Source organism: Babylonia areolata, chromosome 5, assembly GCF_041734735.1.
Source record: "Babylonia areolata isolate BAREFJ2019XMU chromosome 5, ASM4173473v1, whole genome shotgun sequence".
NCBI classification, from domain to species: Eukaryota; Metazoa; Mollusca; class Gastropoda; order Neogastropoda; family Buccinidae; genus Babylonia; species Babylonia areolata.
The window spans coordinates 51526444-51549797 of record NC_134880.1 but is presented as its reverse complement, the minus strand read 5'-3'; the positions used below and the strand labels follow the sequence as shown (position 1 = coordinate 51549797).

Below are 23354 nucleotides of genomic sequence, written 5' to 3'. Positions count from 1 at the left end.
AAGATGGTTTCTTGATGAGTGGACGTACAACAGCAGATTTGAAGCTTTCAGGGAAACAACCAGACAGTAAGGAAGAATTGATGACATGAGTAATATGTGGCAGTAGAACATCAATACATTCAACCAACAAAGAAGACGGGACAGGGTCAAGCTCACAGGATTTCGGACAAGCGCTCAGACACACTTTCTTCACAAAATCTTCAGTAACCGGTTGGAAACAATGTAAAACAGGACCACTGTACACGCGTTCTTGAACGGGTGAAGAAGGAGACACAACAGAGTCAAGCTTCTCACGAATGCCTGATATTTTGCCGGTGAAGAAGTCAGAAAACTTTTGAGGGAGTTCCTGCACCGAAAATGTTGTAGGGAGAGGAGTGTTTTTCATTTTACCTAGTAGATTGTTCGTAGCGTTGAAAAGCTGTTTGGCTGTGGTGCATGCAAGTATTTTAGAAGAGTAGAATGGGTATAATGGATTAAGCGAGACAATGCTTTTTTTCACTCCCGCCCTCGAAGGATAAACATTTAAATGCGGATACAAATATCAATACAGCATGAACATTATGATCGTGGTTACAACTACACTACTCAGTAGAATAGAGAGAGAGAGAGAGAGGGGGGGGGTGGGGGGGGGGGGATGGGGGGGGGAGGGTTGTTCATTGTTCAATAGGTTCGGGGGTGGCCCTGTGTCGGTGGACTGTGGTGCCACAGGTGTTTATTATCACTTCTTTTTTTTTCTTCTTTTTTTCTTTCTTTTTTTTTTTTCAACAGAGTCCGCATCAGCCATCATCACTGATCTTGAGATGAAATATAACACCTCTGGAAAGATTCGATGATGTGCTGCATTTCTTGAGTTAAAAACTAAATACCACAAACTACATGATACTTTTCTTTTCTTAATCCAGTCAGATAATTTATTTTGTGGTGAAAAACATCTCCATATGCCGGCAACTGATGCACCGTATACCAAATCACAGTCATTCAACATTCAACACTCGTATTGAGATAAATACATTGGTTTTCTTCTCGTTTACAGTCTGTAACATACGACCCAAATACTCTTTCAAAAGGCACATGTGACATTGATGAATGCACCACTGAATTTTTGACTTTCACACTGAAATGCACGCGACGGCAACATATGAGACATCGGGGATACATTTTCGTTTCACGATTACTAACTTCCCTTGGGATAAAATTTTACGACATACATAATCGTTATATAAAAAAATCTATTGTAGTCTTCGACAGCGACCTAAACCAAATATTTCTTCTATTATATTATCATTTTGCTTTTTATTTTTGAAACTTGAATTTGAGAATGTGATAAAGGAACTGCGACGTTAGAACATATTTCACTCACTTCCGCTTCCTGTCCACGAGGTGTTAGTTGTTTGCGGAATGTATGTGTGTGGTAGCAAGTAAAGTAATTGTTTACAAACTACAATGGCTGCTTTCGCCCAGTTAGGACTCGATGACTGGCTCGTACAACAATGTAAATCTATCGGACTCAAACAGCCAACTCCCATTCAACAACAATGTGTTGGGCCGATTTTGGCAGGTAAGAAGTACACGCTCACAGGGTCATAAATTTCCTCTCAGCAAGTCTCAAGTATCAAAACCTTCACTCTGTTTTTTCATTCCCCCCTTCTTGCGTTTTTACTGTGTATTTCATTGATATACTTATGGTGTCACCATTATTTTAATGTATTTAAATGCGTTTGATCTCTGGAAATCGTTTTTTGTGGGGTGCGGAGGTTTAAAAGCTGCTTATCAAGTTACGTCTCTCTTATACAAGTTAGTCTCTGTCCATCTGTCACTCGTGTCAGTCATTAGTGTCGGTCTCGTCTTTTGACTGTGCCATCAAATACACAGAATCAGGTGCCTTGCCAGTTGACAGTTATTGAGTTAGGTCAGGAGTACCTCAGGGACCTTGTTTATTCCTGGCCTACATCAACGACCTTCTGGACAAACTGACGGCACTGGTAAGATTACTTGCGGACGACACAACAGTGTACAGGGTTGTAGCCAACAGCGAACAACAAGACCAGCAACAGCAAGACTTCCAGTGCCTAACGGAATGGGAGAAGAGTTTGGACATTAAAGATCAGCTCCAGTTCCATCAAGGAGAAGGCGTTCGTGAGAACCCTTCTTGAATATGCATCATCAGTATGGGATCCATACACACAGAAGAGCATAGACAAGTTGGAGGCTGTTCAGAGACGTGCTGCACGTTTCGTGCTCAACCGCTACCACAACACGTCAAGTGTGAGCCGATTGATCGATCAGCTGGGCTGGCCATCTCTTGAGCAATGTAGAAGAACCACACGCCTGGGGTTCCTCTATAAAATCCATCATGGACTAATCCAGTGCCCAGTTATGTGGAGCAAGCTAGTCCCACCCCCACCATGACAGCGCCGTACCCACAACCAGCAGTTCTGCCTCATCAACACCAGAACTCAGTACATTCCTACCCAGGACTGTTACAGTGTTAGGGACTGGAACCATCTCCCCAGTGAGACAGTAGATGCAGCAGCAGTCGATGCTTTTGTGTCAGTTTCCTGACATCATGTGGCCCTCACGGTAACAGATTTCAGCTATGTTTTATGGACAATGAGAATAGTGAAGTGATTAGAGCTTACAAATGGACTGTGTCTACAATACCCCCCCTTTATGTGCTGGAATGATCATCCTCATGATCGTGGGCACCGAAGGAAAGAAGAAGAAGACAGTTGAAGCACACACATCTACTGTCACACATCTCAAGGATTCGTTTCATTTCTCTGTATTGATGCACAAGTACATGCACATAGAGGAGTATAATATATATATATAAATCAGACCCTTTGTTTTGAACACAGGTCATATTTGTACTCAACAGCGAACATGTCTTATCATCTGGACACACACACACACACACACGTAAAACATCATAGTGATACGTATAGGTAAGGGGTACTAGTTTATTCAATCTGTGATAATATTGATCAACACATTGTAGATTATACTAAAGTAAATAATATGCTAACAAATCAGAAAATTATCAGAACACAGACATAATTTGTAGATAAGACAAAGATCAAAATCTCATGCTTATTAACTCTGATTAATTGTAACCATGCAAAAGCAGCTTTTGCAGTTTTGATGTGATCACGATGAAATATAAACTTCGTATTTATGAAGCTGATGAATCATTGAATGAAAAAGTATTTGTTGAAGTGGAAATGTAACTTAACATGATTATATATGAATAACAGAATATTACAAATTATAATATTGAAAATGAAGCTGATTTCAAAATGAAAGTTTTAGAATATTGTGGCACAATTGACATTGTTCATTTGCTGGAAGCATGTTCTTCAAAATATATGATGCCTCCCAATGACTTCATATTGGGTGATAAGAAACTCAGAAAGTAAGGAAAAAATCCTTCGCTTTTTAGTTGGGGTTTTTTTTTTTTTTGTTTTTTTTTTAAAGAAAGAGAGGAAAAAAAGGGTCATTTTGAAATAAGCTGTTTCATTTCAACATTTTCACTTTTTAGTTAAACCAAGTTTACACAGTATGTGTGTAATGACTTTCACCTTTATTTGACATATGAATAAAATCAGTTATGCCATTGTGTCAAATTGTTATTATGTTAACGCTAATTTAAAACTTTTGTTCACATCAGTGGTAAAACAACAGGTATTCAGAATCCTAATCCACCAAACAATTTACAACAGCCACATTCCTTGGACTTTTGTACTTAGTCAAATTCTTTTTCTTTTTAAATCATTGCAGATTTGTTTCAATTATCAGGTGATAGAAGTTATTAAAATGGACTTGTGCTTCTGATTATTAAACACAGATATGACTTCCTTTCTTTGCAGGTCAAGATTGTATTGGTTGTGCAAAGACAGGCAGTGGGAAAACTGCTGCATTTGCTTTGCCCATTTTACAGAAATTGTCAGAGGATCCCTATGGTATCTTTGCATTAGTTTTGACACCAACAAGGTAAGTGTGCACAATAATATTTTTTGAGAAGTAAGCAAAAACTAAACTCATTGATGATACAGAACCTGTTAGCATATGATTTAAGTTGCTTTAACCCTTGTACATATTGAAAGTTAAACAGGTGGTTATGTTTCAAGTTTCTAGAGGAAGCGAAAAAACTTACAGGTTATTTATTGTCAGTCGGCAGATCAAATATCAGTTAAGAAGCTGTGAAGATGAAAGTGGAGCTGAAAGTTCCTGATCTGGGTGATGGTATTTGTTATTTATTGGCAGTTGTGTTCATCCTGATTGTAATACAAGTTACTGTCCATTGATGATTATGCCTTCTGATTGTAATACAAGTTACTGTCCATTGATGATTATGCCTTCTGATTGTAATACAAGTTACTGTCCATTGATGATTATGCCTTCTGGCACAAAGACATGGTAATATTAATAATGTAATAATATTGGTATCAACTATCATCAAGTGTCCTGGGTCATCAAAAGAATGTTCATCTGTCAGTGCCTTTCTGGACATTTACTTGTAAATTTGCACAGTGTAGATCACTAGAAAATTAATGACATTTCGACGGTTTTCCCTGTACTATCTTGGTCAGTTAGTAAATAGTCACTGATTTTATCTTATATTTAATTTATAATGCAATGAATCAAAGTCAGTCCACAAACACAGCAGTTAACAGGTTATCATTATTATTATCAATAGTATCTTCAAACTTAGCCTGAAGCCATGGTCATTATTATCAAAACTGTTCAGAGTGGTGGTTGTCCATGCAGAAAAATCGAAAAAAGATGTGATGTATTTAACCCTCCTCCACCCTAACTCACCTGTATAAGATATGACTGATAACATCTGTGGCTGTTTTATACAGAGAGCTGGCATTCCAGATTGCAGACCAGTTTAAAGTACTTGGAAAATCCTTGAATGTCAGAGTGACAGTCATCACAGGTGGCATGGGTAAGTTGTCATTTACTCATTGTGCATTTATTTGTTACTGTTATAAGTGACATTATGATTGTAATCTTATTCTTATTTATTTTTATATAATGTATTGATTATTCTAAACCTCATAACTGTTTAATAATTATTACAACCATCATCATGAATAAGCATTATTCTTATTTATGTAATTTCTGTTGCATCAGCTTAAAGTCAGGCATGTTATAAATAATATTCAAATCATCATAATACATGTTACCACTTATGCAGGTTTGGTTTTTTTATAATACCATGTTGCATCTAAAGTAGGACCATGATCCTAGATAGAATTTTTCATGAACGTTTTTCTGTAGTGTGAGAATGTCAAAGCACAAAAGAATATGTTTTCTTTTCAGGTTTTGGTGGAAAAGAAGTATTCTCTGACTTCTCATGTATTTAAATGTGTGCAAAGTATTTCATATGCATGCGAAGTATGGACAGAAAAAGGGTAGGCAGTGTATGGGGGATTCGGAATGAATAGCATGTGAATAATGCCACTGAAACCTTGCAGATGATGGGGCAGCAAAAAGAAAAGAAAAAAGTATATGTGGGGCGTGGGGAATTAGAGCGAGGAAAAAATACATGTGTTCTTTCTATGGTGTTGAAGCATGATGCCAGATGAAAACTCGCACTTTGTTGTTTTCCTGTGCAGACATGATGAAGCAAGGACAGGACCTTGCCGTCAAGCCTCACATCATCATATCCACCCCAGGTCGTCTGGCTGACCACATTGACAGCTGTGACACGTTTAGCCTCAAGAGGGTCCAATTTCTGGTCAGTGGTGCTCATGCTCATTTGTTTGTATTTGAGTGTGGCACGTCAGGATTGTCTCTCAGTCTGTGGTGTTTTGATAGAATAGGGAAGTTTTCTAGTTTCATTGTGTGTGTCTGTGTCACACTCTGTGTGTGTGTGTGTATGTGTCACTGTGTGTATGTGTGTGTGTGTGTGAATATATGTGTGTCAGTGTGTGTTGTGTGTGTGTGTGAAACTAAATGTGAGAGATAGTGTGGTGTTATTTTAACTGCGTGAGTGTTTGAAGGTGTACTTTCTCCTTTCAAGGCTATTGTTTTGGTTTTTTAATGTTCTTTTTGAAGTGAAATGGAAATGATACCAGGAAGTCATATAGTTTGATAGTAACGGTACACTACTAATGGTACTCCAACCTTTATATTTAATGGTGTGCAAGCTGATGGTTAGTGTTAAGTAGCACTGGTTTGAATTTGTCTGCCTCTTTTAAGGAGCTGGAAGTACTGTTCAAGTTTCTTGTTAAACTCGTTCTACCCTACAGTTACATGTCTGCTACAACTTCCCTGGACCAGCATTACAGAAAAAAATAGGGTGTCTCACTAAAACAACAAAAACAGATGGAGAATTGTTGATTCTTCTTCTTTTTCTGCGTTTATGGGCAGCAACTCCCACGTTCTCTCGTATATACGCGAGTGGGCTTTTACGTGCATTACCATTTTTAACCCGCCATGTACAGGCAGCCATACTCAGGGGTGTACATGCTGGGTATGATTTTGTTTCCATAACCCACTGAACGCTGACATGGATTACAGGATCTTTAACATGCGTATTTGATCTTCTGCTTGTGTATACACACGAAGGGGGTTCAGGCACTGGCAGGTCTGCACATATGTTAACCTGGGAGATCGTAAAAATCTCCACCCTTTACCCACCAGGCGCCGTCACCATGATTCGAACCTGGGACCCTTAGATTGAAATTCCAACACTTTAACCATTCGGCTGTTGCGCCCGTTGAATTGTTGATTCAATCGGTCAAACAAATTTTTGTTTTCATGCTTCCAGAATCAGTAAACAGTTCAGTTTAGAAATGCCAACTGTGCAAGAATGATTGAAATTAGAGTAGTGTGTTGGGTCCACAGGGGATGTAATCATGGTACGAGTTAACTAGTACCTGGAGTAGAATGAGTTAACATGTGATCCTTTTTAACATGCCAGGTGATGGACGAAGCTGACCGGCTGTTGGACGACAACTTTGGGGCCCAGCTGGAGCCGATTCTGATGAGGCTGCCTGCCAAACGCCAGACCTTACTGTTCTCTGCCACTCTGTCCCCCACTGTCACTGCCCTCAAAGAGTCGGTGCTGCAGAAACCTTTTGTGTGGATTCAGCAGTCAGAGTAAGTGTGTGTGTGTTGTGTGTGTATGCTATGCCAGTATGTGTGTGTGAGATTGCATGTGCAATTTGTGTATCCATGTGTGAGAAAGAGAGGAGTGTGTGTGTGTATGTGTGTGTGTAAAAGGAAGAAAGAAAGTGTGTATGAGACTGAGAGTGTGTGTATGTGTGTGTGTCTTGGAGAGAGATTTCGTGTGTGTGTGTTTGCTGCATGTGTGAGAGAGAAAAGAGACTGTGAGAGAGAGAGAGAGAGAGACTGTGTGTGTGTGTTTGTGTGTGTGTATAATCATGCATACTGTGATGGAGAAATTGTGTGGGTGCATTAGAAAATCTGTGTTTATATACAGATGCTGAGTTTTAATGCATATTATGTGGCTGTGTAGATATGAATGCAAGTTTGACCACTAAGATTGTCTTTCTTACCTTGATGTCTATTACTTTTTATTATGGGCTCTTCCATTAATGAAATCCACAGACAGTAACTCAAGAATTAGAAAATCAGAATCTGCTGTCAGTTGATCAACCTAATCTTTATATCTATTTAGTGTGTCCTTAAATAGATCTGATCTGCTCCCATGGTTCCAATATGATCAGAAGAATACTGTTTTTCTTGATAATCAGACATCAGCCTTTCCACATGGTGAACAGGCTTTCTGTCAGGAGGATGGCTTGGCGACAGTCAGATAGATTTAATTTGCTTTCACTTTGATCAGCCCCCAGACGGGCGCAGTAGCCAAATGGTTAAAGCGTTGGACTTTCAATCTGGTGGTCCCGGGTTCGAATCACTGTGACGGCGCCTGGTGGGTAAAGGGTGGAGATTTTTACGATCTCCCAGGTCAACATATGTGCAGACCTGCTAGTGCCTGAACCCCCTTCGTGTGTATACGCAAGCAGAAAATCAAATACGCACGTTAAAGAACCTGTAATCCATGTCAGCGTTCGGTGGGTTATGGAAACAAAAACATACCCAGCATGCACACCCCCGAAAGCAGAGTATGGCTGCCTACATGGCGGGGTAAAAACGGTCATACACGTAAAAGCCCACTCGCATATATACGAGTGAACCTGGGAGTTGCAGCCCACGAACGCAGAAGATGAAGAAGAAGATCAGCCCCCCCTCCATTGATGGGATGAAGAGCATGTTATTCATTTCTTTTCTTTCTTTTTTTTGTGGCCTCAGTTGCATGCAGTTCATTGAGCACATCTGTGGTGTTTTTTGGTGATTGTTGTTGTTGTTTTTCTTGTGCAGCGCTTCATGTGACTTTTTCAACATGTTATTGATTGAGGAAGATGGCAACACGTTTGCATGATGCAAAATTTGCCACCTGTGGATGGTTAAAACGAACGTGACTGTGTGTGGATTTCAGACGAGCCACAGTGGAAGAGCTGAAGGAGGAGTATGTTCTGATGCCAGCGTCCATGAAGGATGCCTACCTGGTGCACATCATTGACAAGTGGATGGAGAAGAACCCCAGGTCCTCCGTCATTGTCTTTGCTGCCACCTGCAAGTGAGTGTGGACTTCCGGATATGTTGCTTGGGTGGAGCGGAAGTAGAAGAAGCAGTCTTTGCTACTGAATGTGTACTTCTTGATGCATTGTTTTGGTGGGGCAGAAATAGGTGAAGCAGTCAATGCTACTGAATGTGTACTTCTTGATGCATTGTTTTGGTGGGGCAGAAATTGATGAAGCAGTCTATGCTACTGAATGCGTACTTCTTGTTGCATTGTTTTGGTGGGGCAGAAATAGGTGAAGCAGTCTATGCTACTGAATGCGTACTTCTTGTTGCATTGTTTTGGTGGGGCAGAAATTGATGAAGCTGTCAATGCTACTGAATGTGTACTTCTTGTTGCATTGTTTTGGTGGGGCAGAAATTGATGAAGCAGTCTATGCTACTGAATGCGTACTTCTTGATGCATTGTTTTGGTGGGGCAGAAATTGATGAAGGAGTCTATGCTACTGAATGCGTACTTCTTGATGCATTGTTTTGGTGGGGCAGAAATTGATGAAGCAGTCAATGCTACTGAATGTGAACTTCTTGATACGTTGCTTGGGTGGGACAGAAATAGATAAAGCAGTCTATCACTCTATGCTTCTGAATGTGTACTTATTCAAGTTCTTGAAACATGGGTTGGATGGGATACAGATAAAGCCGTCTGTGTTACTGTGTGTGTACCTCTTGAAACATGGCTTGGAGGGCACAGAAATAGATAAAGCAGTCTATGCCACTGATTGTGTACTTATTCAAGTGCTTGAAACATGGGGTGGATGGTATATTATAGATAAAGCAGACTGTATTACTGAGTGTGAACTTCTTGAAACGTGGCTCGGAGGGGACAGAAACAAATAAAGTAGACAATGAGGGATTCCGTTTCAGTTTCAGTAGCTCAAGGAGGCGTCACTGCGTTCGGACAAATCCATAAACGCTATACAACATCTGCCAAGCAGATGCCTGACCAGCAGCGTAACCCAACGCGCTTGATGATGAGGGATTACCATGTTTATGAATAAGAGCATTCAGTAATTATGCATGGCCTTGCACTACTGTATCATGTTAATGTGACAGTTCATTTCGTCTAATATGTTGTTGATTTTACCCCCTCATAAGGAACGTAGGGCTATGAATGAATGAACGATGTGCCTGTGTGTGTCAGGTACGCCCAGATCCTGGGCATGGTGCTGGAGAAGCTGCACTTCCCGTGTGCCGTGCTGCACTCCATGATCCCCCAGCGCTTCCGCCTCTCCTCCCTGTCACGCTTCAAGTCCAACCAGACCCGCATCCTCATCTCCACCGATGTGGCCAGCAGGTCAGTGTTCTGTTCGTATTGGGTTGTGTTGTATCGGATTGTATTGTGTTGTGTTGCGTTTCTCTTTGTCACAACATATTTCTGTGTGTTTGTGTTCAATTGTGTCATGTTGTGTTGTATTACTCTTTGTCACTACCGATTCCAGTGTGTGAAATTCAGGCTGCTGTCCATAGGGAGAGCGTACCACAAGTCTGCGGCACCACTCTCTTTTATTTTTTTTTTTTTTTTCAGCCTGCAAGTCTGTTTGTTTTCCTATTAAAATGGATTTTTCTACAGGTTTTTTTGTTTTTTGTTTTTTTTTGCCAGTCAACCCTTTTGTTGCTGTGGGTTCTTTTATGTGCGCTAAGTTTCATATTACTTACGGGACCTTGATTTATCATCTCATCCAAATGACTAGCGTCCAGACCACCACTCAGGGTCTAGTGGAGGGGAAGAAAATACTGCTGAGTGTAGGATTCAATCCTGTGTGCTCAGATTCTCTTGCTTCTCATGCTGACGTGTTACCACTGGGCCACCCCTCCTGTCTTGTTCTTCACTGACTCCTGACAGCAGAATCACTTGACCTGTGCTGAGAAATGTTTGGCCCCTTTGATGTAAACATGCATTTAATTACACATACTTAACCGTGACCCAACTAGTGCAGACTCCGACAGGGGTCTGACATTCCTGCCTGTGCAAACTACTATCCGCCTATGCGGAGAAAATGAAACTACGGCCGATAACCTCCCGGAAGTAGGTAACCTCCCCTTTGTCCCGCTGGCTAACGCCCTCTTTCGATCCTTTTTCAGTATTCTGGATGGACTTGTAAAAAAAAAAAAAAAAAACAATGTAAAATAGCAAATGATAAAATTTGCTTGAAGAAAAAAAAAATGAAAAAGATATTATTACAGCATAAACTGTCATTTTCTTTCATGTATGGCATAGATATGTTTATTAAGTCATAGTAACCAGAATGCTGATTAGCTGAAAGGGGAAAAGGAAAGGAAAGAATAGATAATTGAGGAACGATGTCTTCTAATCATGTCAGTTTGTTTTTGTGTGTGAGGTGTGTGTGTGTGTGTGTGTGTGTTTTGAGATAAAAAAAATTACTTTAAGTTTTCAGTTGTTGCTAATTTAATCTAAAAATATGTATTGAAAGAGATGAGCAGTATGAAAACTATGATATTTAAGTTTTTTAGTTTGTCGTGTGTGTGTATATGTGGCTTTAAAAAATTTTTTTTTTTAGTAATTTAACGTACCCATTCCATTCAGAGAAAGAAAATAAATGAAGAGTTGTTTTTTTTATTGCTGCATATTCAGAGGCCTGGACATCCCCACAGTGGATCTGATCATCAACCACAACATCCCCAACAGACCCAGAGACTATGTGCACCGTGTGGGACGAACTGCCAGAGCCGGTAAGTGACCAGCCTCTGTTCGTCAGGCTTGCTGTCAGCAAGGGGCATAATGCAGACTTTTGTTTTTGGCTCCCCCATCTTCTGTGCCCTCTTCTTCTTCTGTGTCCAGGGGCTGCAACTCCCATGTTCACTTGTATAGATCTTTGAGTGACCATTGTTAACTTTGGTCATGTCAGCAGCCATGCTCCATTCTCAGGGTGTGTGTGTTGGGTATGTTCGTTTTCTGTAACCCACCAAATGCTAACATGGATTATGGGATCTTTAATATGCATATTTTGATCTTTTGCATGGGTTCACACACAAAGAGGTGCAGGTCTGCACATCTGTTGAACTCTGTGTATATGTGTGGGTGTGTGTGTTCAACAGCAGATGTGGTGTAGCATATATGGATCAGTTCGCACACTTCACTTGAAACTGAAACTTACTAAGAAGATAGGAAAAATCAAGGGGGCCCTTAACAGGACCTTCAGATTGTAAGTCCAACAATTCAACCACTCATCTGTTGTGCCTGTCACTGTGCCCGCTTAATGGTTCTATGCCCACACCACTGGTGCCTGTCACTGTGCCCGCTTAATGGTTCTATGCCCACACCACTGGTGCCTGTCACTGTGCCCGCTTAATGGTTCTATGCCCACACCACTGGTGCCTGTCACTGTGCCCGCTTAATGGTTCTATGCCCACACCACTGGTGCCTGTCACTGTGCCCGCTTAATGGTTCTGTGCCCACACCACTGGTGCCTGTCACTGTGCCCGCTTAATGGTTCTGTGCCCACACCACTGGTGCCTGTCACTGTGCCCGCTTAATGGTTCTGTGCCCACACCACTGGTGCCTGTCACTGCCCGCTTAATGGTTCTATGCCCACACCACTGGTGCCTGTCACTGTGCCCGCTTAATGGTTCTGTGCCCACTCCACTGGTGCCTGTCACTGTGCCCGCTTAATGGTTCTGTGCCCACACCACTGGTGCCTGTCACTGTGCCCGCTTAATGGTTCTATGCCCACACCACTGGTGCCTGTCACTGTGCCCGCTTAATGGTTCTATGCCCACACCACTGGTGCCTGTCACTGTGCCCGCTTAATGGTTCTATGCCCACACCACTGGTGCCTGTCACTGTGCCCGCTTAATGGTTCTATGCCCACACCACTGGTGATCTGGAACGCTCAGGAGGGGACTGTGAAATGAAATATATGTTTTGCCAGAAAACATCGCTAGGGGTTGTTATGTTTGTTGGCCTTCACTGGAAATAGCTATGTATGAAACATTACTGGTAATGGACATGTTAATTAAGGGGTATGCTGTGGCAACCCTGTCCAAAGACGGCACCTGCACAGCAGAAATCTGAAATAGGATTAATTCTGCAACGGCAGCGATGGCCAGACTGAACAGGGTATGGAAGAGCAACATCAGATTCCACACAAAATTCCTGCTCTACAAGTCACTGGTGGTCTCCATCCTCTTATATGGATGTGAGACATGGACACTGATGGCAGAAACAGAAAGAAGAATCCAAGCATTCAAAACCAAGTGCTTGAGGAGACTACTACACATCTCCTACAAGGAGCACAAGACCAATGACTGTGTGCGGAACCTGGTCAGCAACCTTGTTGGGCCCCAAGAACCACTGCTGGCAACTGTCAAATGATGGAAGATGGCATGGTTTGGTCACATCATGCGACATAACACCCTCTCCAAAACCATCCTGCAAGGGACTGTAGAGGGAGGGCGCAGTTGGGGGTCGGCAGAGAAAGAGCTGGTCCGACAACGTCAAGGAATGGACCAAAATGACGATGCCAGATCTCCTTGTGACAGCTGCCAACAGAACAGCATGGCGAGCTATGACATCTTCCTCATGTCCCCCCAACGACCCCAGTGGTCGAGGGAATGAGTGAGTAATGATGATGCTGTGGTACAAACGCAGGTATAGAACATCATGGTTTGACGGGCGTCACATGGAATGCTGTGGTTGTAATGCATGCTTATCATGTGAACAGGTTGAAGGGTATCACATTGAATGCTGTGGTTGTAATGTATATATACTGTGTGCAGGTTGAAGGATGTGACATGGAATGCTGTGATAGTAATATATGTTAACACTGTGTGCAGGTCGCTGCGGTCAGTCCATCTCGCTGGTGACAGAATTTGACATCAAACTGGTCAAAAGCATCGAGAATCACATCAGTAAGTGCTAGTTGTGTAACACTAATAGTAATAATGATAGCAGTGGTTATAATGGAACATTTCTGTATTACTGTGCTACTTCAGTGCAGTTCAGAGCTATGTATGTCATTCTTCTTGATTGCATTGCCTCCCTTGAAAGTGGTTCTGTACACATTCACACTCGGTTATATCCACACGGTTTCTGTGTCAGTCAGCCATATATCTACATATGCACACACAAGCAGATGTAAAGCACAAATGTGCATGCACAAGCACACACACATATATAGGTATGCACCAGCTCATGTCTGCATGCACACATAGTATCCACAGTGTGGGTTGCACACATGCATACATACTTGTACATATCGAAGCACATGCATTTACTCACACATACATGTGTACTTTGTGACACAAAAGGTTTTATGCAGATGATTACATGCATGCATATGCATGCAAACACATACAAAAACCCTTGTCACAAACTGAATATATACAAATATATATATATATATTATAATATTTTCTAAATAAGATTTTCTGTGTTTCCATGCCATTCATTAAAAGTTTCATGGAAGTGATTGCATGTGCATGTATAGTTCATGGTATCATGTGTGTGTTGATGTGTATATGTGTGGTCACATTCCAGACAGTAAGATGACAGAACACCCAGTCAAAGAGAAAGAAGTTCTGGAGATCTTTGCTGAAGTTGCTGTCTGTCGACGGGAAGCAGAAATAGTAAGTCACAGTCACTTTATTCACAGTCACCAACACGGGTAAGCTGTCAGTGCTTGTTGTTCTGGGAGTCAACCATACATATTTTCATGGTTTGGGTTTTTTTTTCTCTTAGACTGGAATAAGAATTATTTTACTTTCACAAGTAAAAGAATAATCATGTACCTGAGGAAGGTGAAAACTTGTTGTATTGTTTTGTTTTGTATTGTATTGTATTGTATTATAATGTGTTACTCTTTTTTGTCACAACAGATTTCTCTGTGAAATTTGGGCTGCTCTCCCCAGGGAGAGCGAGTCACTACACTGAGAGTGCCACCCATATTTTTTGTATTTTTTCCAGCCTGCAATTTGTTTTATTTTCCTGTCATTCTTCGCAATCAGCTTTATGATAAAAAAAAAAATCATTTTGCTTAATGTATGAGCATTTTGCTTTATGTATAAGCAGTCTGCTTTATGTGCAAGTAGTTTTCTGTATGTGTCACTCAAATCATTATTGTGTATGTTTGATTCTTCCAGAAACTGGATGAGCAAGACTTTGGTGAACAGAAGCGAATCAACAAGAGGAAGAAGCTGATCATGGAGGGGAAGGTTAGTGACTGGGTTGTCTTTCCATTGACTGCCTTTCTCTTTGGGGAGATGATGCTTGGAAGTGTGTGCACATGCTTGGGGGAGGGGGGGGGGAATGTGTGCATGTGGGGAATGTATAATAATAATAATAATAATGGATACTTATGTAGTGCACTATCCAGAAATCTGCTCTAGGTGCTTTACAAAAACGCTTTGTTAATATAAAACATTACGTCTATGTTACATACACACACCAAAATATGACTACACACACACGCACACACACACACACACACACACACACACACACACACACACACACACTGCGTACATACATTTTAACAATACATGTGTATCTAACAGCTACCCTAACACATACGCACACATAGGCAGGCACAAACTTACATAAACGCACGCGCACACAATACACATTCATATACATGCATGTAGTTATGTACACATGCATATGTATACATACATAGTCAAGCACAGCTAACGCAAAGGAAGTGGACCTGCCACAATTGAACTTACTACTGAGGGAAAAGGTGAGTTTTGAGACGAGATTTAATGTATACATGTGTGTGATCATGCATGCTTTAGCATTCTGGGTCAGGTGCATGTGCTGTGATTTATTCAAATTGGAAATTATATCTTTACTTGTCAAGTGACATTCAAACAGGTGGTGCCTTTGTCTTTCCAAGACTAGTTACTTGTTGTTTCGTATTTTTGCCTTTCTTTGCCTCACTTATTTCCTGTTCAGTCTGAGAAATGGAACATAGTTTCATGATCAGTTTAAGACATAGAATGTTAAGATCTCATAGGGTGGATAATGCTACTTCCACCATAATTTTGTGATCCGTTTAAGACATAATATTGAGATCTCATGGGGTTAATAACACTACATCAATCATACTTTCATGATCAGTTTAAGACTTGCAGTATTAACTCTCTCCGAACGAATAGTTCTCTCCCTCGCTTTTCCCTACAGATGATCCATTTGTTTGGGTTAGGAAAAAAATCACAATAAATAAAAAAACCCATAAAGTTACTGAATGAAACTCACTGTACTTGACCCACTGACCCCTGTCCTCACGTCATGTGAACGCCCACCCCCCTCCCTCTTCACTGCTCTCAGAAGCTGAGTAACTGTCAGTACCTTCTTGCTGGTAGCTTTCTTCACTGCAGATACTTTATTCAACGTCTCCATCATCCTCGTCAATGTTGAAACCTTTAATTTGAAGCATTTCAATCACTTCAGCAGCAGTAAAAGCCGCTGTCATGATCAAGTTTGCTCAAAAAATTTCCACTTGAATCGCCTGCAACACCATTTTCGATACGTATGCAGATTAGTTTGTCGTGTGGGGTCCTGAACTCATTGGCTCACTGTGGAGTGTGTTGTTACGAAATCTCATCAAGAAACTTTCCATTTGACCCATGACACATTTCCAGTGCCCAGTGTAGCTGCGATTGTTATGCTACCCCATGAGGAAAACGTGGAAAAATTTTTAATTGTCGAAACCGCTATAGCGTTCCGTCATCCGGAGTGAGTTAAGATCCCATGAAGTGAATACCATTACTCCTGCTACAGTTGCTTTCTTTTTTATTTTTTTTATTTTTTAATTTCTATGAATCAAACACTGTTGGGTACAGAACAGCAGCAGCAGGTAATTTCCATTCTGATTTTCTTCACAGGACCCAGAAGAAGAAGAAGAGGAACAACAGAAAAAACGGAGGAAGACATCCGGTAAATCCAAGGAAGAGGTGAAGAAGGAGAAAGAACAGAGGAAAGAAAAGTACAAAGCCAGATTTGCCAAGAAAAAGAAACTGAAGGGTTGAAACAGGAGTCTGTGTGTACACAGAGAAGAGACAATTTGTGACTGATCGTGGCTGTTCTGCAAGAGTGTGATTTGACAAACATGAATAATACCACGGCAAACGCTCTGCAAAGGACTGTTGAAGGAAAATGTGGAACTGTTTCAACAACCATGATTTTTTAATGTAACAAGAACTAAAGAAAAAAGTGTTGAGGGATGGTATATTCCTCTCTGGAAAATTCAAGGAATCATGTTTTTTTGTTGTTGTTTTGTTTGTTGTTTTTTTTAAAGTCCAATGATTAGGCTTTCCCTTAGTAACTGAGGGTGTTTTTGAAAATGTTTAAAAGTGGAAATATGCATGCATGCAGAGAGAGAGTGAATGAATGAATGAATGGATGGATAGATGAATGAATGAATGGATGGATGAATATTCTGTTGATTATTTTTGGGAGTGGTTTGTTATTGAAACATGTGTGGATGGAACACTTTCAACCACAGTTAAAAGAAAAAAAGAAAAAAAAACTCATACACAAACACACAGATAAGAGAAAATAGAACTTTACTTTCTTGTGCTGGACACTGCATGGAAAGCAAGGACATTGAGAAAGTAAAAAATTTGCCACTTCTGCGATGTGAGGAAGTGGAGAATTTGCAGAACCTGGGAGATTCGCATCTGTTAGTATCAAAAGTACACATTTTTGTGCTTGATTTATGTAAGCCAATACAGAATTTTAACCCTGTAGGATATGATACTTGCATTGTCAAGTACACATCACTGCGATTCGTTATTGCTTATGCTGTTACCTCATCGCCTGTGTTCATGTAAATACCATACAAGAGCAGGGGAATATGATGGCTGTTTGGTGTACGGTGACAGTGTCGATAGCAGTGGTGTGGGATGTCTGTGATGGAGTACAATAAAGACAGTTGATAAAACTCCTTTTCATGTGACGAGGAGAGTTGTGTGAGTGAAGTGTGCAGGGGGACTTATCATGATAAGACATTTCCATCACCTAAAGTACAGCCTTGTAAACTCTGAATCATATTTTGTTAAAACATACTTTTTCGTTTTATGTCAGGTCATTTTCACAGTGTAATTTAAGAATCTCTTGACAACTACTGATAAGTATACTGAATATTTCTATGAGAGAGATTCATTAAAATACTGAGAGATTTAATGATTATGATTTAATATTTCACTTTGCTGTCCCTCCATTAAAAAAAAGTTTTACAGTGAAGGTGTCTTTCCAGTGTCATTTTCAAAACACCCTACTACCCCCACATCCAGTGAAGGTGTCTTTCCAATGTCATTTTCAAAACACCCTACTACCATCACATCCAGTGAAGGTGTCTTTCCAGTGTCATTTTCAAAACACCCTACTACCCCCCACATCCAGTGAAGGTGTCTTTCCAACGTCATTTTCAAAACACCCTACTACCCCCACATCCAGTGAAGGTGTCTTTCCAACGTCATTTTCAAAACACCCTACTACCCCCACATCCAGTGAAGGTGTGTCATTTTCAAAACACCCTACTACCCCCACATCCAGTGAAGGTGTGTCATTTTCAAAACACCCTACTACCCCCACATCCAGTGAAGGTGTCTTTCCAACGTCATTTTCAAAACACCCTACTACCCCCACATCCAGTGAAGGTGTCTTTCCAATGTCATTTTCAAAACACCCTACTACCCCCACATCCAGTGAAGGTGTCTTTCCAATGTCATTTTCAAAACACCCTACTACCCCCACATCCAGTGAAGGTGTGTCATTTTCAAAACACCCTACTACCCCCACATCCAGTGAAGGTGTCTTTCCAATGTCATTTTCAAAACACCCTACTACCCCCACATCCAGTGAAGGTGTCTTTCCAATGTCATTTTCAAAACACCCTACTACCCCCACATCCAGTGAAGGTGTCTTTCCAATGTCATTTTCAAAACACCCTACTACCCCCCCACATTCCCCTTTTTTCTGGGGGTTTTTTTTCCTCCAAAGCTAAGTGTATGTATCACAGATTCCTCAACATGAAGAGGTGCATTTTTGGTTATTTTCACTCTTCATTTATTCAATCTCAGATGCATGAACACACGTCTTAGTCACCACCTATACGAGATGAAGGAAAATTCATCTCATTCCTCTTGATCCTAGACAGAAGTTTGAGTGTGTGTGTGTGTGTGCGCATGTGTGTGTATCTGTCTGTGTCTATGGCTAAGTGTGTGTTTGTGTGTGTGTTGATTCTAGATAAGGGGCATATGAAAAATAGGGCTAACTAATGATAAACACATATCTTGGGTTAATATGAATTGGTTGATCCCCTTATTCACACACGTGCACACACACACACACACACACACACATATGCAAAGCATTCCTTCATTTCTGCACAGACATACTCCAGTAATTCCTTTAATAATGCATGAAATCAATCATATAATGATAGCATGTCTCAACTCATCCTGATCTTGTATCAAACAATGACAAAACCGGTTCCAAGTTATATGAAGTGTGTGTCATCGGCCACAGATTGCAATGTGTGCTCGACATATTACATTCAACAACAACAACAATACAAAAAAAAAAAGATAGGTTTGCTCTCTCAGGCAGCCTGGTTATCAACACTTCAGTGAATGTAGACTGGATCCAGTTATTCAACTCTCTCTCTCTTTCATTGCACTAGCACTAAGTCAGATACATGAGTAATTCACCATCCTTTCTCTGTCTCTGTCAGAAGCCACAACTGCTGATGTATAAATTTATTTGATATTAATATTGTCATCATACACACACAGACTGGCACAGTGCATGTGCAGAAAGGCAAAGACATCTGCAAAATAACAAAGTTGTGCCATGTTTTCTTCTATATGAAGACAGCCTACAGGAGCATTATCAAGAGATTATGGTACTCGGCATACTGTTTAACTCTCTCCATACAAACGGCGAAAGAGACGACGTTAACAGCGATTCACCCCAATTACCATCATCAAAATATTGCAAGCGGAAGGCTCTTATACTGAAGACGTGAATGTTGGCAAAGAATACCATAATTCTGACGACGGAAGCTAAAGGTTGGGTCATTCAGACACCCACAAGACATCCGAGGGGTCTATGTAGAGGAGAAGAGAGGACTGGCCGTACTGAGTGAGTTAAATTTACTTTTAGATTTATTTTTTTTAATTTTGTAAGCAACTACTTATTGCAGTGAATATTAACTGGAAAGCCATTAAGAAATCTGATTATTTAATGCACTAGTTACTCCGGAGAAGGAAGATCACGTCAGACATTTACTGGTTTGCTTGCATGTGAGAGGGGTCAGAGGCGCTGATCTAAAATTAGATCAATGGGTTAGATGGGATGACTCCATTATCTGCGGATTGTATGCTATGGACTGTGATCAAACATAGAGTCTGTAGCTCAATATTTGGCACTGCTAGAGAAAGGGAAATGATATATATATATATATATATATATATATATATATATATATATATATAATACTGCAAGTCATCTCTCTCTCTCTCTCTCTCTCTCTCTCTCTCTCTCCATTTGCCGTGTACGTAATTAGACATACATTATGGGAGGTAGTCTCTGATCAAATCAAACGCCTGACTGATTTCTGAGAGTGTAAAGGGGTTCACGAATTATATAAATATACTGCTAGTTGGGCAAAAGCGACGGAGCGGATCTCCTGTCTTTGAAGTCAAATATTGCCCCTTGTGTCTTCAGCTCATTCAGTCCTGATAATGTCTCCTCACTCCTTTTTTTGGTTGTTGGTTGTTTTTTGTTTTGTTTTTTTGGTCGAGTTTCGTCTTGCCCTGTAAAATATCTAAATCATATCTGGACAACATCAACGCCATTTTCTTTAATGCAATGCCGGGATAAGAATGAATGACATTACATATCTGTGTGTGTGTGTGTGTGTGTGTGTGTGTGTGTGTGTGTGTGTGTGTGTGTTCTTTCTTTCTTTGATTTAATGTATATTCACTTTGTGATATTGGACGTGTACTCTCTCTCTCTCTCTCTCTCTCTCTCTCTCTCTCCATTACTTAGATTCGCGCACTTACGTGTACATTTGTGTATGTGCATGAAGCCTGCACCAAATCCTCTTCTTGCCCCTCATCTCTCTGTCTTTCTGTCAGTCTGTCTGTCTGACTCTCTCTCTCTCTCTCTCTCTCTCTCTCTCTCTCTCACACACACACACACACACACACACACACACACACACCTCTATATAATCTCTCTCTCTCTATATATATATTTATCTCCAGAAACCCCTAATCTAGTAAACAATGTGCCTTCATACCCACGTATATATATATATATATATATATATATATATATAGATGTATATGTGTGTTTGTGTGTGTGTGTGTGTGTGTGTGTCCAGAAAACGAAAAGTCAGGAGAGAGAGAAACACACACAGAGAGAGTAATTATTCAGTCCGGCAAAACTATTGAAAACTTCTTAGTAAAAGTTGCACTGACACACCTCACAAGAAAATAAGAATAAAGACCTACCAATTTATCTTCGTTATGAAGGAATTGGCGAAGTGGGAGGGGGAGAGAGGAGGGGAGGGGTGTGTGTTGGGGGCGGAAGAGAAAGAGACAGCAAGCACATGGACAGAAAGAAAAGAGGAGATAAGATATACTGGAGAATGATAGAGATAGACAAAAGAGGAAGAACGTATTAAAATTTTTAATTTTAAAAAAACACAAAAAACCCCACCTAACACTAACAGAGAGTGGCGAATGTTCAGCACTATAATGTCAGTGGCCAACCAATAACTGGATCCGAGTCATTACTCTCTCTCTCTTCTTCTTCTTCTTCTTCTTGAAATGCTAGACACTATCATAAACTACGGACAACTCCATTTAACAATTTTCTCTTAGCTGTCACTGATCACGGGTGGAAGAGGGAGAAGGGGGTGGGGGGGGTGGGATCGGGAATGCCAGGCAAGGCAAGAAGTTTATTTCTCGTGTCCACCCACACCCCCCAGGGGAACTGGTTGACGAATGGGAAGGGGGGGGGGGGTGATGTCACGTGACGGGCGAGGGGGTGGGGGTGGGGGTGGGGGGGTTGCGGGCGTGGGTCCCCCCCACGCCCCCCACACCCCCCCCCCACCCCCCACCCATAGTCCTTACTGTCCGATCTGTAGCTTACCTTCACAGGCAGGCTATTCATGTGGAGTGACTGACAAGCGTTCGTGGCTTTTTTTTATGTTGAGGCCGCGTCAGACAGCCAGAAACACACACACACACACACACACACACACACACACACACACACGCACACACGCACTCCCGCACGCACGTACACACGCACCCACACACACACACACACACACACACACACACACACAATTCCCCCCCCCCCCCCAGCCCCACCCCCCACTCCCCTCATTAAAAAAGAATTAAACATGCGCCATACCTAGCTGTCCGCGTTTCGCTGATCGACGCCACGACAGAGAAATGAGCGGCCAGAGCTGTGCAGAATGCTAATCTGTTAAGGATGACACGGTGAGTTATGACTTGGGGTCGACCCCCCTTCTTTCACTCTGGGACAGAATTGCATAGTTTGCTTGGCGCTGACGGTATTGTGCTGGTGGTGTGTGGGTGTGGGATGTCACCGGCACGTGTATATGAAATGAGAGCGAGAGAGAGAGGGACACACACACACACACACACACACACACACACACACACACGGCGGATAGATTCAAAATGTTTTTGAAGGCTTATGATAGTATTCATACGGCATACGACATGTGGATAAGTTGCGTTCACGCAGACAGGGTAATGTCTTGGAATGAGTACACATCTTTTCTTTGATGGACGTTTGTGGAAAGCCTTACACTTACACGCGCAGGCGAATGCACAGACACAATGACATACCAGCCTACTATGACTGTTGTGCACAGAATCGTGTGGTGTGAATACGTCCTCCATGTTGTTGATGTATAAACTGACAGCTGACTGCAGTCGATTCGTCCATTAAGGTCCTCAAAGAGCCGGTTCTAGACCCTTCTTCTTACCAGTCCGAAATTGCCAGAAGGACTTGAGGAATGGCGAAAGAAAATTATAGTTTCTTGACCCATGTTGTACATGTATAAACTGACTGCTAACTGCAGTCGATTCGTCCATAAGATCCTCAAAGAGCAGGTTCTAGACCCTTCTTCTTACCAGTCCGAAGTTGTCAGGAGGAGAAATGGTGAAAGAAAATTATAATTCCTTGACTCTCCTTGGTAAATTGTCCGTCCGAAGACACACTCAGCTGGCAGGCATGTAGGTATAGATGATCTGCAGGCAAGAACTGACTAGCAATAGGTTAGTTTTGGAAATACCAGCTGGAGAAAGGTGTAGATATACAACAACAACAACAACAACAAAAGCGAGACCGTATTTAATTATTATCATTTAAAAAAAAAAGAAAGAAAGAAAGAAAGAGATTTCAGATAAAACAAAACGAGAGAATGTTGACATTCAGCTGAAGCCACCTTTCAGTCTAGCAACTGTTCATAAAGGCTGTCTGTCACTCACGCCTAGGCCTGCACAGTCCTTTCAATTTCAGTTGCGCCGCTCAACAACCGACAGTGTTCATTTGAACGGCTGGTCAGAAATACAGTCGCGAACATATTTTTAAAAAAAAAACAACAAAAAAAACCAACCAAACAAACAAAACCAAAAAACAACAACAACAAAAAAACACGCATCATGCCAATAACAACAATCTGTGGCTCTGTGAGTATGATTGTAATAACTGTTGTTATAATGCAGTT

General features: G+C 41.2%; 1 protein-coding gene across 1 annotated transcript; it reads left to right on the top strand.

The window, feature by feature from the left end:
* Window positions 1-1370: 1370 nt before the first annotated feature.
* Window positions 1371-17519, top strand: LOC143282519 (putative ATP-dependent RNA helicase DDX49). Its single transcript, XM_076588187.1, has 12 exons — window positions 1371-1558; window positions 3867-3990; window positions 4863-4948; window positions 5622-5743; window positions 6932-7110; window positions 8474-8614; window positions 9758-9910; window positions 11210-11307; window positions 13411-13485; window positions 14114-14202; window positions 14716-14787; window positions 16459-17519. The coding sequence occupies exons 1-12, from the start codon at window positions 1444-1446 to the stop codon at window positions 16600-16602; spliced, it is 1398 nt and encodes a 465-aa protein (XP_076444302.1). The 5' UTR covers window positions 1371-1443; the 3' UTR covers window positions 16603-17519.
* Window positions 17520-23354: the final 5835 nt, after the last annotated feature.

Excerpts from the sequence above, each read along its gene's own strand:
- LOC143282519 (XM_076588187.1), top strand. The coding sequence starts at position 1,444 with ATGGCTGCTTTCGCCCAGTTAGGACTCGATGACTGGCTCGTACAACAA. Across the intron at positions 11,308-13,410 it reads GGGACGAACTGCCAGAGCCG|GTCGCTGCGGTCAGTCCATC; the intron begins GTAAGTGACCAG and ends CACTGTGTGCAG. Across the intron at positions 14,788-16,458 it reads AGCTGATCATGGAGGGGAAG|GACCCAGAAGAAGAAGAAGA; the intron begins GTTAGTGACTGG and ends TTTTCTTCACAG.